At 39.7% G+C, this 17,434-nt stretch overlaps 1 protein-coding gene across 3 annotated transcripts in view; it reads right to left on the bottom strand.

Annotated features, from left to right (window-relative positions):
- Window positions 1-7,915: 7,915 nt before the first annotated feature.
- The window catches only part of KIT (KIT proto-oncogene, receptor tyrosine kinase), an 83,186-nt gene continuing 73,667 nt past the window's right edge, over window positions 7,916-17,434 (bottom strand). For all 3 annotated transcript variants that reach the window (XM_074275701.1, XM_074275702.1, XM_074275703.1), the window contains exons 17-21: window positions 15,740-15,862; window positions 13,356-13,467; window positions 13,071-13,170; window positions 12,370-12,475; window positions 7,916-9,873 (exon numbers count right to left, since the gene is read on the bottom strand). In XM_074275701.1, the coding sequence (XP_074131802.1) occupies window positions 9,745-9,873; window positions 12,370-12,475; window positions 13,071-13,170; window positions 13,356-13,467; window positions 15,740-15,862 (570 nt within the window). In that variant the 3' untranslated portion in view covers window positions 7,916-9,744. The remainder of the gene's footprint in view (window positions 9,874-12,369; window positions 12,476-13,070; window positions 13,171-13,355; window positions 13,468-15,739; window positions 15,863-17,434) is intronic.

Here is a 17,434-nt window from a genome sequence, read left to right as displayed (position 1 = left end):
ATTTTGTAGGAAAATTCTACCAGTGACCAGAGCTGGAGAAGAACAGACCAGAGCCACAGGACTATATCTGATGCATCTAGAGAAAGGGAGACATCTACTTTTTCCTTTGTGTCTTTTATCTGTAAGGTCTACCTATCAAAAGGGACTGCCCTCTTTGATTTTGTCGATATTATCAAAAGAGGGTTGACCCCTTTGCTTTTCCATTCCCCTTTTACATTGTCTCCCCTCGTAAGTTCCAAGAAATTCTTAATAAAGTGTTTGTCTTCGGTATTAAAGAGACAGCTAAATGACTAATCTTTTTAATAATCTATTGGCCTTGTTAATAAAATGATTAAATTTCACTCTTCCCCTAAAAAAAGACAGTTAAACTCATCTTCTAAAGACTTTTCCTGATTCTCCCTATTGCTCTGAGATTAATTTCCATCTTTTTGGTAGATATCTTACACACATGTAATATATGCACATATGTATTATGTGATATATGTACATATACATATATAACACATATACACATGCCAAAGTATGTTTTACTTGGTCTAGGAAGTGATACTGGAGTTGAAAATAAATTTAATGACTGAACGGAGGATGGATTGAAATAAAGAGAGACCTGTGGCAGACGACATTGAGAAGAGGGCATAATGAAGTTGTTGCAATGGTGATTATTCTCTATAAACTCTGCATACCCTTTGATCCAGCAGTGTTACTACTGGGCTTATATCCCAAAGAGATCTTAAAGAAGAGAAAGGGATCTGTATGTGCAAGAATGTTTGTGGCAGCCCTCTTTGTACTGGCCAGAAACTAGAAACTACGTGGATGCCCATCAGTTGGAGAATGGCTGAATAAGTTGTGGTATATGAATGTTATGGAATATTATTGTTCTGTAAGAAATGACCAACAGGACGATTTCAGAAAGGCCTGGAGAGACTGACATGAACTGTTGCTGAGTGAAATGAGCAGGACCAGGAGATCATTGTATACTTCAACAACAATATTATATAATGATCAATTCTGATGGATATGGCCATCTTCAACAATGAGATGAACCAAATCAGTTCCAATAGAGCAGTAAGGAACTGAACCAGCTACATCCAGGGAGAGAACCATGGTAACTGAATGTGGACCACAACAAAGTATTTTCCCTCTTGTTGTTGGTTGCATTGTTTTCTGTCTCATTTTCTTTTTTTAATCTGATTCTTCTTGTTCAGCATGATGATTGTGGAAATATGTATAAAAGAATTTTATATATTTAATATATATTTGATGTCTAGGGGAGGGGCAAGGGAAAAGGAAGAAGAAAAAAAATTTGGAACACAAGGTTTTGAAAGGATAAATGTTGAAAACTATCTATGCATATGTTCTGAAAATAAAAAAGCTTTAAAAAAAAAAAAAAAAAAAAAGGAAATGTTATCCATACCTAGAGAGAGAACTATTGAGACTGGATATGGATTAAAGCATAGTATTTTCACCTTTTTTGGTTAATTTTTTCTTCCTCATGGTTTTCCCTTTTGTAATGATTTTTCCTTCACAACATGACTAATATGGAAAAATGTTTAAAATGATTATACACACGTAACTTATATTAAATTGCTTGCTGTCTTAAAGAGGAAGAAAGTAGGCGAGGAAGAGAGGAAAATTTTGGAACTCAAAATCTTCTCCAAATGAATATTGGGAACAATCTTTACATATAATTGGAAAAATAAAATACTGTTAAAAAAAAAAAACAAAAAAGGCGCGTATTCTCACTACTATTCATGATTATGAATCGTGTAACCCTGATCTTAAAAGAATCATAAGTATAGATGGTTCTTTTGTCAATGGAAAAAGGCAAGGTAGGTGTAATGGGTTACAATATTCTATCAGTAATGCTTGTAAAAAATTGAGAGTTAGCATGGTACAGTGGGAAAAGAAACATTTTTAGGAGTCAGAAGATTTGGGCTTACTCTTGCCTTTGTTGCTGCTTACTATTGGGGGGATGTTAAGCAAACAAAGACCAACAGAGAAAATGAGAATGAGTAATATACATAATCTAGGTGTGCAAATAGAAAATAATACAAACAAGCAGAAATTGGTAGGAGGAGCAGCAATCATTTGGACACTCCTTTTTTTTTTTTTTTTTTTTTTTGCTGAGGCAATTGGGGTTAAGTTACTTGACCAGGTGTTGAACCCTCTTTTTGAGCTAATCAAGGGAGGTAGAATGCATTGGGCATGGAAATATATTCAACTCAACAGGCAAATAAGAGAAGAAATGAGGAAGGTATTAGTTATAAGCAAACTTTGGAGAATGGATCATGAAAAGAGTCATAAAAGAAAAGAAAGGAAGAACTAGTGATTGATGTAAGGATGAGGGAAGGAATTATAGAAGCAAGGTGCATTAGTAGATTATATCAAGCAGAGATCACCATTCTATGCATTTTCTTCTCTCGCTATTTTTTCTCTTTGTAAATGGGGAAGGATGTCAAAAAAGAAAAATAATAAGAAAATAAATTACATAATAATAATAAATATTAACACTAGTGTTTTGAATTCACCCATGAAATGGAAGAGGATAATAGAATAGGTTAGAAATTAAGGTTTTTATCTTGGGGAGAGGCAAATGGGGCTGACTTGCTCAGGGTTATATTTGGACTGGGGTCCAGTCTCCTGATTCCAGGACTGGTTTTATATTCACTGTGCCACCTAGCTGTCCCATAAATAAAAGGAATTTTTTTTTATTCATTTTTCCAAATTATCCCCTCCCTCTCTTCACTCCCTCCCCCCCATGGCAGGCAATCCCATACATTTTACATATGTTACAATATAACCCAGATACAATATATGTGTGTAAATACCATTTTCTTGTTGCACATTAATTATTAGCTTCCGAAGGTACATGTAACCTGGGCAGACAGATATTAGTGCTAACAATTTTCATTCCCCTCCCAGTGTTTCTTCTCTGGGTGTAGCTACCTCTGTCCATCATTGATCAACTGGAAGTGAGTTGGATCTTCTTTATGTTGAAGATTTCCACTTCCATCAGAATACATCCTCATACAGTATTGTTGTTGAAGTGTACAGCGATCTTCTGGTTCTGCTCGTTTCACTCAGCATCAGTTGATTTAAGTCTCTCCAGGCCTCTCTGTATTCCTCCTGTTGGTCATTTCTTACAGAGCAATAATATTCCATAACCTTCATATACCACAATTTACCCAACCATTCTCCAATTGATGGACATCCATTCATCTTCCAGTTTCTAGCCACTACAAAAAGGGCTGCCACAACCATTTTGGCACACACAGGTCCCTTTCCACTCTTTGGTATTTCTTTGGGATATAATCCCAATAACAGCAATGCTGGGTCAAAGGGTATGCAGGAATTTTCTTTTTAAATGAGACACCAAATTTAACAAGGCTGGTCTTTATAAATTGTCAAGCCTAAATACTAAAAGTATTTGCAGGTTGTTGGGGCTTACTATAGCATGTGCTCCACTGGAATAGTTTTTGACAACCCATGCCCTCCTGAGGGAACAGAGTAAGGCTTTTAGGAAGGATTGTCATCTATGCTTTTTGAAGTTCCATTTCTATTAACTCAAAGGATTTCGTTAACATCTGACCTCCTTAAACAGCATTTCCCTTAACATCTCAGTTGCCATTGGCAATCTTGATCTTGATCCACCAGATTACATGCGTGCCCTCAGATGAGTCAAAGGAAGCTATTGCTCAGATGTCTTCTTAACAAACACTGGGTCTTGCCTAGAACATGAGATTGGCTATAACACTGTTTTTTGCACCATTAGTGATTCATCATCAAATGTAAATTTATCTTCTTGGTTACCTAAAGATAGGATTCATTTTTCAGTGGTAACACATTAAACCTCAGTTAATTTGTTTATTATAGAAACTAATTAGGAATCCATTAGAGAACCAGCCTGTAATATGACTTGAATGCTAAACTTGGGAATTGGATTACACAGAGTTGGTATTGGATTGGGGGAAGTTTTGAGGGGTTCAACATGCAGTAAAACTTTGACTATCTGGAATTCTCAGGGAATAAATCATTCTGGACATTTTAATTTTCCTGAGAACTAGAGATTTGCCCTCTTAATCAACAACGCTTTTCTTTAATTAAAAAAAGATTAGATAGTATTCTTCATAAAATTCATTGCACAAGTTTTTGTGGTAGCAGAAAAAAAATTAGGGGGAAATGGGTGGCTATCAGTTGGGAAATTATTAACAACTTGAAGTTTAAGGGGTTAGAAGTCTTAACCCCACCTCAATCAATATAATTATAGAAGGCTAGCCATTTCAGTTGAATCAATCAACAGAATAAATTAGGAATGAAGACATTTTCTTAAAACCTCATCACAATATGAATAAGTCATTAATTAATTTGAGAGGATCATGGGACTCTGACTACTGGATGAAAGTAAATGATGCTAGATGATGATAGGATTACCTGAAAGAATCATCCCTCTAGACCTAAATATAAAAATGAGTCAATCTAATGGTGAACTAGTCAATAACGAAAGAATGTATTTCATTATCTGAGAATTTCATTTCCAGAGTTGGACCTAAGTGCCCGCAAGGGAATCAATCTTGGAATTCTGTTTCTCCTCTTCCTCCCCAAATAATCTGAAGGACTAGTGTATAGACTAGTATTTACAGCTAGGATCAGAGAGACTAGAATAATAGCTTAATTGAGAACTCAGTGACACACCGAGAACAAATGAATTTAGAAAAGCCAGTTAAGGAAGGCAAAAATTTCTGAAGCACGACCCTTTTCACCAAAGAATGTTACCCATAGACTTAATAGAGAACTTCGCCATGTAAAGCACTAGGAATCCCGAGTTAATCCTTTGTCACGCATATCTTAGACTTGTGCCTGTCATTGTACTCTAAATTTAAGCTCATATTTGCCATGTGTCTGTGTGTTCTTGAATGTACATGTTTTAGGCTTTTTGGCAGAGGGGGGAAATTTTTGTCTGCAACTGCATTTATTATATCTTAATACCTTTGTCAAAAGCTAATTGAAACTAAATCTGATTATTAATGAAAAGCATACAGATGGGGGCTCAGGAGTCATATTTGGAGAGAACCATTTCTTCTACATTACTTCTCCCTGGAATTCTAAGAGAATATATAGTCAAACGACCAAAAGAGAGTCTCAAAGCCTAAGTGCAAGGATTAGTTTGGGGAATGAGACCAGTGGAGATGATAAAATAGCATTATAAGAGTAGTGTCCAAGTCTCAGACTGATTATCTCGGTTTGTCTCCCATCTCATTCTTATTGTGTTACCATAGACAAACTGTTTAAACTTTTAAAAAAATTTTCCAAAATTGAAAAACTGGAGATTGTATTTGCACAATTTACCTATCACAAGATGCTTTCCTTACGACAATCTTAAAACAGGATAAAAAGTATGGAAAGAATTCAGCTTGTGGAGATGGTCATGGGGTTTTTTTGTGTGTGGCAGCCGTAGGGGAAGAGAAGATTTCAGCTTAGGGAACAGCTTCATTGAAGGCACAAAACCAGGAATGAGAGGGACAAACCTGTCATATTCATGGAAATGGTGCTGTGGGGTACAATAGTGTTCTAGGAGGCATCAGTCCCATAATGCATTTTACCCATTTAAAGAGATTTCTAAATGTAAACATATGAAATATAATGAGCATGGATCTAAAAATGCTGTGGCTCTAGAATTACCTTAAGTGGTGGAATTTCAAGCACTGTGGCACCTGGATGAAAGGGATTTAAGGGCCTCAGGGAGGACACAAACACTCCAATTACTTAAGTAAGCTACATCTTGCTAATTAAGTTGGCTCTAACTAGGAAAGAGCTGCCAATTAGAACAACCAAAACCTGTGTTGATTCCTGATAGTCCAAGGTTTTATTTGACTCAAGGTATCCAGGGAGCTTTTCCACTATTTTGTGTTAGCTTTTGTCTTTAAATCAGTCTGAGACTAAGGGAAGGTCCACACTGCATGTGCTTACCCCTATTCCATGATGATAGAAGCCTTTTTGTAGCTGGACAGTTCCCTTGGACTTTTGTCAATCAACTTAAAAGCATTTATTAAACACCTACTATATGCCAGGGACTGTATAAAAAAATCAAACTCTTAATATTCTACGAATATACAAGATGTCCACATATAAAGTTAATATATTATCCGGGAGAAAGTGTTGGCAACCAGGGAGGCAGTGAGTGAATGAATCTACATCTAAGATGTAGAACCCAAAAGGACCTTCTTAGGATGCTCCAGATTCAAGAGACAAAGGTGGGGCAGGAGGGGAATACGCCAGAGAAAAATGCAAGAGAAGGAAATGGGATAATGCTTAAAATATCCAATAAATATAAGTCCTTTTAATAAACTTTTCTGGATGCACGCTGTAGGGATTAGGCTAAATAAGTGTTCCTATTGGATCCTAGGAGAAGTAAAAGCTACAGCAATGCGTTTGAGTGACATGGTGAAACTTGTGCTTTGGGGATATAATCTTGACAACTGTGTGGAGGAAGGCAGAGAGGAGCTCCAAACCTGGATGGCCAGTTAGTGCATTTAGAATTCAGGGCAGAAAAGCTGAGACCTTGAACTAAGGTGCTGGTGGCTCGATGGATACCCGCAGCATGATGGAGGTAGAAGTCCCAGGATTTTGCAATTGATTGAATGGATTTTTTTCTTGGGAAGATGGAGGATTTGGAATGAAAGGCTCCTCCTATTCATCCCTATACATTCACACTCACCACTCACCCTTTCTATTCCTGCTATCGGAGAACACTCAACAAATGTTGAACCCAAAAAACTCCAATATGTTCATAAAGGATGGTGCCCTTTGTGTATAAAAAATTCTAAATAGGACCAAAGTTAAGTAGGATTCATAGTTTAAGCTTGGCAGAAAAAATTCTACTGCATCATTTCCAGTTCTTGGATACTAATTCTGGGTCACAGGATGTCAGTCTCAAAATAATGAGGAAATAACAGCCCTAACAGTCTAAAGTTCAGTTAGAATTTAATTACATGCAGAAAGGTAAGGTGAATCAAGAGGGCATGAAGAGGGAGAAAAAAGGCCATGTGGCAGAGACTTACCCACCATGTTCCCGGTATCTAGCTTTTTGCTTTTCTCACTCATAGCAAACTCCTAGATCTGCCCTTACAAGTTGCTACCTATGAGATGGTGAAGAAGAATTTCACCTGTGTGAGTCTGTTCCCTCCTCTGAAAGATGAAAAGGCTGGACCAGGTGAACTATTTTTCATCTTTTTGCTTCTAATTACTTGGACCCACCATCCCCTGACTAGATGGCAGGTCTCCAGCTACCTTGTCAGGTTTCCTAGACTACCCTACCAAAAAATACTGAATGTATCAAAAACCAATGTTTCCCAAGTTTCAAAATTCAGTTTTTATTGTTCCCCATTTATGAGTGAATGTTGGTGAAATTCTGTGAAAAATAGGAATAAGCCTTGTAAAAGAGATCAATAAAGGACATTTGCAAGAAGCCCTAATCTGGCCACAACTTTTCTGGCTTCCAACATCCACAGGTAACTCCCCCCCCAAAAAAAAATCACAATTTACTGATTTATATATTTACACCTTTTTATTAGAATTCTTTAGAACTGTCAACAACTGGGCAACATAACCAAAACAAAAAGAACAAAAACAAAAAACACGTAGAACAAATATCCTTTAAACTTGCACCACTTACATATTTATACATACTGTATTTATATTTATATATAATATATATATAAAAATATTTTCAAGGACTTAAGGATTTGGGAATATTCAAAAGACATTATTGCTACATCTCAATATTTACATAAAACACCACAAAACAATTTTAAACATCCAGCCACTGCAAAGTAACTTTCGATTTAAAAATTAAAAAAAAATTATAAAAATATAACCTTTCAAGGATATCTGAGACAAAACTTTCAGTGAAGTGCCCCTGAAGTACCTAGATATCTACAATTAGCAACTGCTTTTTTTTTTTTTTCTACCGTAACTAATATAATAAAAGCCAATGCTATGGGAAAGGAAGGTTCTGGTGATGAAGATAAGCTCCAGGATAAACTGTCTGCATAACTATAACCCCCCCCCCAGTCACCAATGTTTAGAAACAGCATAGGCGAGGGCAGTGCAAATGGTGATCTTCCTATGGCGACCAGAGATCCGCCAGTAAGCCCGATGGAGACACAAGGGAATCCTTGTGTAAAACGGGTCGCAGATTCAATTTAATCGTTACTCAATTTGGGTAGCTATTATGGGGACTATGGCAAAATCTATTACTTTGTGCCAGAGACCAAAAGGAGAATTCTCCTCAGTTCATCGGGCCCCAAAGCAGAAAAGGGGGCTACAGTATGTGGAATCCATAAATAACATGGCGCCTCGAGTGCGAGGGGGCGTAAATAGGTACTTTAGATTCTCTTCTCTCCTGCTTTGGGTCATCAATCTATCGGAACGGACGAAGCAAGAAAGCAAAGGCAGTTCTCGGGAGGGAGCAAAGGCTGCTTTGTGGGCCCCCGGTACCCGCTCTTGGACTCGGGCTGGGTTCCCCTCAAAATAGATTATCTCTACACAGACACACGCACATACATGAATTTTTATATATAATATATACTGGCCCAAGGTCCAGGGCATGCCCGTAAATGAGGCTGAATCTAAGTTTGTCTTCCTGCTACGTTAAGGATCCATAGGAAATAGCTCGCGCTCTCATGCCCGCAGACATCATGCACTAGATAGGTAAGTAGATATTGCAAATGGCATCCAGAGGATCAGCTACAAGGCCATTCTAGGATTTGCAGGATGCTTATGGGAAATCTGTACAGCAAGTCAATAGGTTTAAAGACTCTTAAGACTGTGCTTTCTTTATAAAAGACAAAAAAAAGGTGCCGACTAACTGCTTATGTGATTTCTACTCTTAACAGACAGCCCTTTCCCCTTGGGGAGGCTCCTGGTTGTGCATGAAAGCAAACGTGGGAAGTTCTTCCTCTAAAATACAGGGCAACTTCTCGAGGAACGTGCCAGCCGGCCGTGCACACGGCCGATCCCCCCGTCTTCCCCTTGGCCGAGCTGCCCCTCGTAAAAGAGACCCCGGGTACGGGGGAAAGCTAACGCAGCGGCCGGGAGGCCCTCCTTCGGGTTCCCCACGGGAAACTTGCAGCGCTTTTTTCCAGGGCTCTCGAACCTGAATTTGAAATATCTAGTTTTCATGCAAACAAGTGGGTGTTTCAGAAAATTGCCTTAACATAATATGCCTTCCTTCCTTCCCGCTCTCCTTGTCTTATAATCTGACATTTTATACAGAAATGCTTGGCTATGACGTCTCTTAGAAGTACTCGTGGGGCAGGAAAAATGGGGTGCCCCAACCAGGGCCACTCTTCTCGTACCCCAACTGCTAATGTGACTAAAAAAGGTCAAAAGGGATCGGCTACTCCTACGTATTATCTGACAAAGGAAAAAAGGGTCCAATAGCAAGCTCCCTTCTCAGGCCAGATGAGGAAGGGAATGGGCTCAAACCCCTCAAAGTCAGGGCCCCAGGGGGGTTTTCCCGGCTAGCTCCTTACTGAGAATATGTACAACTTCCGCCCCTGCTCCATGATGATGGCTGCGACTATGGTGAGTGAGATCATTCAGGCTATGACAGTGTATTCACAAAGGACAGAATTACAGCAACGCACCCGCCGGGCTCCAGTGGCCGGCAAGCGGACAAACAAAACAAAAGCCATGGAAACCAAAGGACCGGCCCGTCCTCCTCTGGGCCCACCGCCACCTCCTTCAGGCAGCATCTTCATGTACGAGCAGGGGCTGAGTGGACGAAGCACTGCTGCCCACGGAATTAATTCTCACAGAATGGTCAACAGGATTCTCGTGGTTGGGGCTGCTGGTTGTAATGTTGGAATAAACCTGAGGAGAGCAAAATTAACATAGACAAACTCAGGAGGGTGGATGGAGTGAGCACTGGGCTATCTCAGGCCCTCCTCAGGAGTGTGGACACACCTAACTGGGCTATCTCAGTGCCTCCTCAGGAGCCTGGACACACCCAGCTAGGCCATCTCAGTGTCTCCTCAGGAGCCTGGACACACCCAGCTGGGCCATCTCAGTGCCTCCTCAGGAGTGTGGACACACCTAACTGGGCTATCTCAGTGCCTCCTCAGGAGTGTGGACACACCTAACTGGGCTATCTCAGTGCCTCCTCAGGAGCCTGGACACATCTAGCTGGGCTATCTCAGTGCCTCCTCAGGAGCCTGGACACATCTAGCTGGGCTATCTCAGTGCCTCCTCAGGAGTGTGGACACACCTAACTGGGCTATCTCAGTGCCTCCTCAGGAGCCTGGACACATCTAGCTGGGCTATCTCAGTGTCTCCTCAGGAGCCTGGACACACCCAGCTGGGCCATCTCAGTGCCTCCTCAGGAGTGTGGACACACCTAACTGGGCTATCTCAGTGCCTCCTCAGGAGTGTGGACACACCTAACTGGGCTATCTCAGTGCCTCCTCAGGAGTGTGGACACACCTAACTGGGCTATCTCAGTGCCTCCTCAGGAGCCTGGACACATCTAGCTGGGCTATCTCAGTGCCTCCTCAGGAGCCTGGACACATCTAGCTGGGCTATCTCAGTGCCTCCTCAGGAGCCTGGACACACCCAGCTGGGCCATCTCAGTGTCTCCTCAGGAGCATGGACACACCCAGCTGGGCCATCTCAGTGTCTCCTCAGGAGCCTGGACACATCTAGCTGGGCTATCTTAGGCCCTCCTCAGGAGCCTGGACACACCCAGCTGGGCCATCTCAGTGTCTCCTCAGGAGCATGGACACACCCAGCTGGGCCATCTCAGTGTCTCCTCAGGAGCATGGACACACCCAGCTGGGCCATCTCAGTGTCTCCTCAGGAGCATGGACACACCCAGCTGGGCCATCTCAGTGTCTCCTCAGGAGCCTGGACACATCTAGCTGGGCTATCTTAGGCCCTCCTCAGGAGCCTGGACACACCCAGCTGGGCCATCTCAGTGTCTCCTCAGGAGCATGGACACACCCAGCTGGGCCATCTCAGTGTCTCCTCAGGAGCATGGACACACCCAGCTGGGCCATCTCAGTGTCTCCTCAGGAGCATGGACACACCCAGCTGGGCCATCTCAGTGTCTCCTCAGGAGCCTGGACACATCTAGCTGGGCTATCTTAGGCCCTCCTCAGGAGCCTGGACACACCCAGCTGGGCCATCTCAGTGTCTCCTCAGGAGTATGGACACATCTAGCTGGGCCATCTCAGGCCCTCCTCAGGAGCCTGGACACACCCAGCTGGGCCATCTCAGTGTCTCCTCAGGAGTGGGGACACACCTAACTGGGCTATCTCAGTGCCTCCTCAGAAGCGTGGATACACTGAGCTGGGCACTTCATCAGGAGCACAGATATACCTAACTGGGCTATCTCAGCTTTTCAAATACAACCTGGCCACAAGTTTCTAAGGACATGGATCGTGTCATTATGAACACCTCATATGGGAACCTTTTCTCACGAATTAAGATCACAACCTGCCTAGGACTTAGATAAATTCTAGCACTGTCTCTAAAGCTCTACGAGACTAACTGATTTTTCTGGTGTTACTTTATAAATCCAGAGATGGAATTTGAACCTATGGCTTCTGAAGTTTAAAGCACATAAATATCTATCTCTTCCACTGGGATGACTGTTTGTTTTCAGGATTTTCAGAGTTATCAAAACACAAATGACATCACCAAACACTTTGGGCCAATCTTAAATTTTCCAATAATTTCTCATTGAATTATTAAGAACCCACGGGCAGAAAAAGTGGCCAAGTCAAAGTCTGCGATAAAGATTAATTGGGGGGTGGGGAGAAACAACCAATGACTTAAGGGGGAAAAGTTGGCAAACATTACCATCAACAAACTAAGAGGACCCTTACTTACAAAAACCTGGCTTAGTGAATTGGAGGGATGAGGAGGAGAAGAGAAGACAAGACCCAAGATTTCACACGTGCCATCCACTAAGGTAAGTATTTGCTTTGGAACTCTAAGCAAGGTTTCCATAGAACTTAAAGCTTTGTGCATTTTTCCCTGCTTAGGTGATCTCATCACTCAAAAAGTTAAAAGGCATTGATTAAGTTAGGATTTGGAAAGCCAGGGACCATTTGTGCAGTGCTTATGGCTTTGGTCAAGGCAGGTCAACTCTTGGCTCTGGGTCTCATTTCTTCCACTATCCAAAAAAAAAAAAAAGGAAGCCGGAAGCCAAACGGGAAGATCTCTAGGTCCCTTTCAGTGCTAACACTCTATGCCACAGACTACAAGATGAGAAGACTCACTGGTGATGATGGAGAAGCAAGAACAAGTCCCCTGAACTCTGAAAGGGGACTACCTTAGGCCAGGAGAGAAACAAGTCATAATACTCACGTGGTTAGTACTGTCCATGAGCTGCTGCTCAATGAGCTGCACGATAAGCTTGAACGTTGGTCTCTGTAAAGGATCTGCATTCCAGCAGCTTTTCATAATCTCATACCTAAAGAAACACAACCTTTAAAGATGGCGACCCAGCTTCTTCTCTTACCTTTCCTTCCAGTGTGAATAATACATTGATGTTCCCTGCTCTGTCCCTTCACCAATGTCTGGCACATTACAGTTACTTAATAAATGCTTATCCATGGCCTGACTGACGTGCTAATTTTAAAAGTATTATCAAACAAATTGGATCCTATCTGTCTAAAGTTAGACATGCTGTTTGTTTAAAACGACTGGGGAATTCGTCTCATCTTTGAAAACATCTTGTTATGGGGGTAAAAAGTGCCACAAAAGTTAACATTTGGCCAGCTATAATAAAATGACTCATGGAGCTTGGGGTCTGGACTCAGGAAGATCAGAATTCAAACCCAAACTAATGTGCAAATCACTTAACTATTTATGGATCATAATTCACTGAAGAAAGAAATGGCAAACTGCTTCAAGAAAAGGCCCTGGATGGTACTGGTAGGCCATGCTAGGATCCACAAAGTCACAGAGAATTGGATACAACTGAACCTCTTAACAATAATAAAACAGAACTGGGTGTGTGCTAGCCAAACCCCCACACACTCCCCCTTGTTCGAGAAAGGACTCACATTTCAGGAGGTGCACATTCCGGGCTGAGCATTCGGAAACCTTCCTTAATCATCTTGTAGAACTTTGAATCGACGGGCATGCCAGGGTACGGGCTGCTTCCTAAAGTGCAAACATGACTCAATTCAGAATGAAAGTGAATGCTGAAAACTGCCCCAAAACAGTCTCAGGGAGATGTCAGGAGCTGATTCAGTGTGACATTTCTATCTCTTGCTTCTTAACTCTCAAATATGGTGTTATTCTTTATAGTATAATGGTAGAGTATAAACAAATCAGTTCTTTTTTACCTAGAGAGAAGAGCTCCCAGAGAAATATTCCATACGACCAGACATCACTTTCAAAGGTATAAACACAGTTAAAAATACTTTCAGGTGCCATCCATTTCACAGGTAGCCGGGCCTGTGAGGAAAGAACAGGACAATACTTTGAGAAACTCACAAGACTAGTTAACAATTACCACTACAGTTGCAGATGGTGGAAAGAAGAGAAAGGAAATATTCTCAGTCCCCCCCTCCCCTGGATTCCTCCTCTGAAATGGATCAAACACTCTTCCAAATGCAAACTTTCCATCCATTGTCACCCTGACTTACTCTTTTATTAATATGAAACTCTTCAACCTTTATTTTTTTTCATTTCTTTTAAGGCATAATGTAATAGATAGACAACCAGCCTCAAGGTCAAGAAAATCTGAGTTCAAATCCTCCCTGGGCTAAGTCACTTAAATATTTTAAAATCAATTCTTTAGAATCAATAAAATGACAGTACTGGGGCAGCTAGTTGGTGTAGTGGATAGAGTATCAGCTTTGAAGTGAGGAGGACCCAAATTCAAATCTGGCCTGAGATACTTAACACTTCTTAGCTGTGTGACCCTGGGGAAGTCACTTAATCCCTATTGCCCCAGCAAATAAATGAATGAGTAAATAAGTAAACAAATAAATGAAAAATGAAGTGAAATAAAATTACAGCATTAACAATAATACTACTGCAACAGAGTTGTTATGAAGATAAGTAGGATTAAACACTTTTCAAAGCCTACCATGCTGTAATAAATAAGAGCTACCTTTTGGCTGTCTGATAATCAGAACAAACAAATGTTTAATGGTTCCTAAATCCAATAGCTTTTCAAATGGTCTAAACCACAGCTCATAAAAGATGCCAGCTGAAATGCCTACCAAAGGGATTAGATAAATTTAAATCTTAATTTTAATATAATTCTTAACAAGTTAGATAGACACAACAAAGTTAATGGGGAAATATTTTGCATGATCACATAGGTAGAATCTATATCAAATTGCTTGCCTTTTAAAAAGGAGACTTTAGAAATAAGAATTCTAAAATATGTGGAAAAGAAATGAATAAGATGCTCTCAGAAAAACCCAGAAAAACTTCCTTGGACTGATGCAAAATGAAATATACTGTATAAAAAATACTAGCAACATTTGTAAGATGATCACCTATGAATGGCCTAATTAGTCTTAGCAATACAATAATCCAAGACAACTCTAAAGGATTTATGACGAAAAATGTTATATACCCAGAGAAAGAATTGATGACATCTGAATACAGATTGAAGCATACTTTTTAAAAAATGCATTATTTTTGAGGATTTTTTAAATCTTATATTCTCTTTCATAGCATGACTATTATAGAAATTTTTGCATTATTACTTATGTATAACTCCTATCAAATTCCTTGTCTTCTCAACAGAGTGGAGTAGGGAGAAAGGGAGAGAACCTGGAACTCAACATTTTAAAAACAATTTTTAGCATTTTTACATGTAAGTGGGAAAATGAACTATCAAATAAAGGGGGAATACACTGAAAAAAGAAAAACAAAAAACAAAAAACTCCATGCAGAAGCTGGTGCTTGAGTTCAGTTTTGAAGAAGTCAGGGTAAAAAGTGAAGGACAGGAGTGAAACATCCCAGATTTGGAGTGACAACAATGTCTTGATAATGACTACAAGGTGGCATGGGTGGGAAAGGGCAGATGAAGCTGATGCAGTTGAAGTTGATTACTCTTCCTAGGAAACTCCAGCTAAAACGAAGGGTTACCTCCACACTTCAATGTTCCTCCAGAAGAACTTGAAAGGTTCACTGACAATGTTGATCATCAGGCAGTACCAGGTGCTTTAAGTGACCAATTAAGGAAGTCACTTAATTCATCTGAACCTCAGGGATTTGCCATCCCTGAAAGTACTTTTGAAATAGGTTCTCTGCAAACTATCAACACTAATCACCATTGCTTTATTGATTAAAATGGGAGCTCCAACACCCTGGATTTATCATGTTCTAGATTTTTGGGATTATCTTTCACATAATGAGTATTTTCAACTTGAAGGAAAAAATATCTCCCACTGTGACCTTCAGGTCTACATTTGTTACACTTCAGCAAAATCAAATCCTTTGCTATTCTCAGTCTACAATGAAAATTAAGCTTATTTCTGTTTCCTTCATGAGGCCCATAATTACACAATTACCATTAGGAATTCTATTATCGGAGTGTTAGTTGTAGTAATGCTCACCACACCATGCAAACTCTGTTTGGGATGCACTTACCTTGACTGCTAAACAGTACAAGAGACCCAAGATGGATTCACTCCCCCAAAACTTTTCATTTTTATCTAAGAATCTTAAGTATTTCAACTTTCTTAAAAAGCAGTCACATACTCACATTTCCTTTAACCACATAATTAGAATCGTTCTTGATGTCTCTAGCCAAGCCAAAATCACAGATTTTTGTTATTCGACCATGGGTAAGGAGAATATTTCTGGCTGCCAAATCTCGATGAATACACTATATTAGGGCAAGAGAGCAAGAAAGGGGAAAAATAATATTAAGCATTTTAGTTCCCAAATCTTTAACAACAAGAGTTTTCATATGCTGCTGAGCTATAAGGACACAAAAGTCAAGTATTAATATTTTTCTTACATTGCATTCAAAATAATATCTTGAGTGATATAATACTCACACAGAACAATTACTAGAAATCATTTATTCCTCAAAATGAACAATAACTGCCTATTTTTCCCTCTAGACTTTTCTCATTTGATGTTATCAAAAAAGGGAAAGAATACAATGCAAAGCCCACTTTTTGAAAAATTATTTTGCAGCTCACTTTTTAAAAAGTTTTTTTAATGAAAAATGGGAAGCTAATTGTGTCTCAAATGTTTGTTATGAATTCTTAAAGGAAAACCTTAGCTAATGATGTAAAATTTTAAAATCTGGTGAATCTGAGGCTCTGAGTAAGATGTTCCTTTCTTTCTACCACCTTGAGTCCATCCTCCTTTTAGTCTGTTATTTTGTTTGCAGATGCCATAGATGATGATTTAGACAGGACTTTCAAACATACTTAACATTAAATTAACTCTTAAAATGTATTATATTACTGTTTCCATGATAAAATGTGATTAAGGTGTTCAAGAAACATGCACTCAAGATACTTTTAATGCTAAACTTTCCCACTAATCATCAGATCTCTGAATTAATTTTGACCTACAAATAATATCAGCATGGCATCCTAATTGTGGATAAGTACCCAGTTTTGATAAGCTCAACAATTCAATGGGTATATGTGAAAATTCAATTCTATAATTTCTAGGCAGTCACCTTCCCGTTCAATGTCAATCATCAAGAAGTCTCCACGACAACTTAAAATCATATTAAAGCATAAGTAAGTACTTGTTTACTAGCATTATACTTAACACTCCAAAATCAGCACTGTCCAAGGAGAAAAGATGCCTGATTGGAATAAAAAGATCCGAGTTTAAAGCCTGCCTTGACTAACCAGTGACTCTGAATAAGTTCATCTCTTTGGGTCTCAGTTCCTTTTCTGTAGAATGAAGAACAACTTCACTTTCACCAGAAGGTGGAAATTAAACCTCAGTGACTTTCGTGTAATGGCGAAGGGGGTTTCAGTATAAGTCTTGTACTTGACAAATTTTAATTTCTTGCATGCGGGGATTCTATATCCTAAAAACTAAGGGAAAAATTAATCTGTTCACCTCCCATAAACACTCAGGAAAAAGAGATCTGAACGGGGTTGTATAAACTGCAAAGGCATTTGCAAAAAGATGGCAGCTAAAACATAAACGAACAATAAATTCTTAACTGCTCTGGGTTACCATCTTTCCAAGAGATTTTGCTATTATGTTGTGGCTTAAGATCAGGACTTAACTAGGGGCCCGTAGCCTTTTTAAAAGTACGCGTCTGTGTATATAAATATATAGAAAACAACACTTCAGAATAACTGGCCTCCTTCATGATCCCACATGTTTTATCTTATGCATTGAAAAGCACTATTTCTGACAAAGTCATGGGCTTTGCCAGACACTCTAAAGGGTCAATAAATGAAGAAAAAATTTGGCT

Source organism: Sminthopsis crassicaudata, chromosome 6, assembly GCF_048593235.1.
Source record: "Sminthopsis crassicaudata isolate SCR6 chromosome 6, ASM4859323v1, whole genome shotgun sequence".
Classification (NCBI taxonomy): domain Eukaryota; kingdom Metazoa; phylum Chordata; class Mammalia; order Dasyuromorphia; family Dasyuridae; genus Sminthopsis; species Sminthopsis crassicaudata.
The sequence above is the reverse complement of the archived record's forward strand: the minus strand, read 5'-3'. Positions and strand labels throughout refer to the sequence as shown.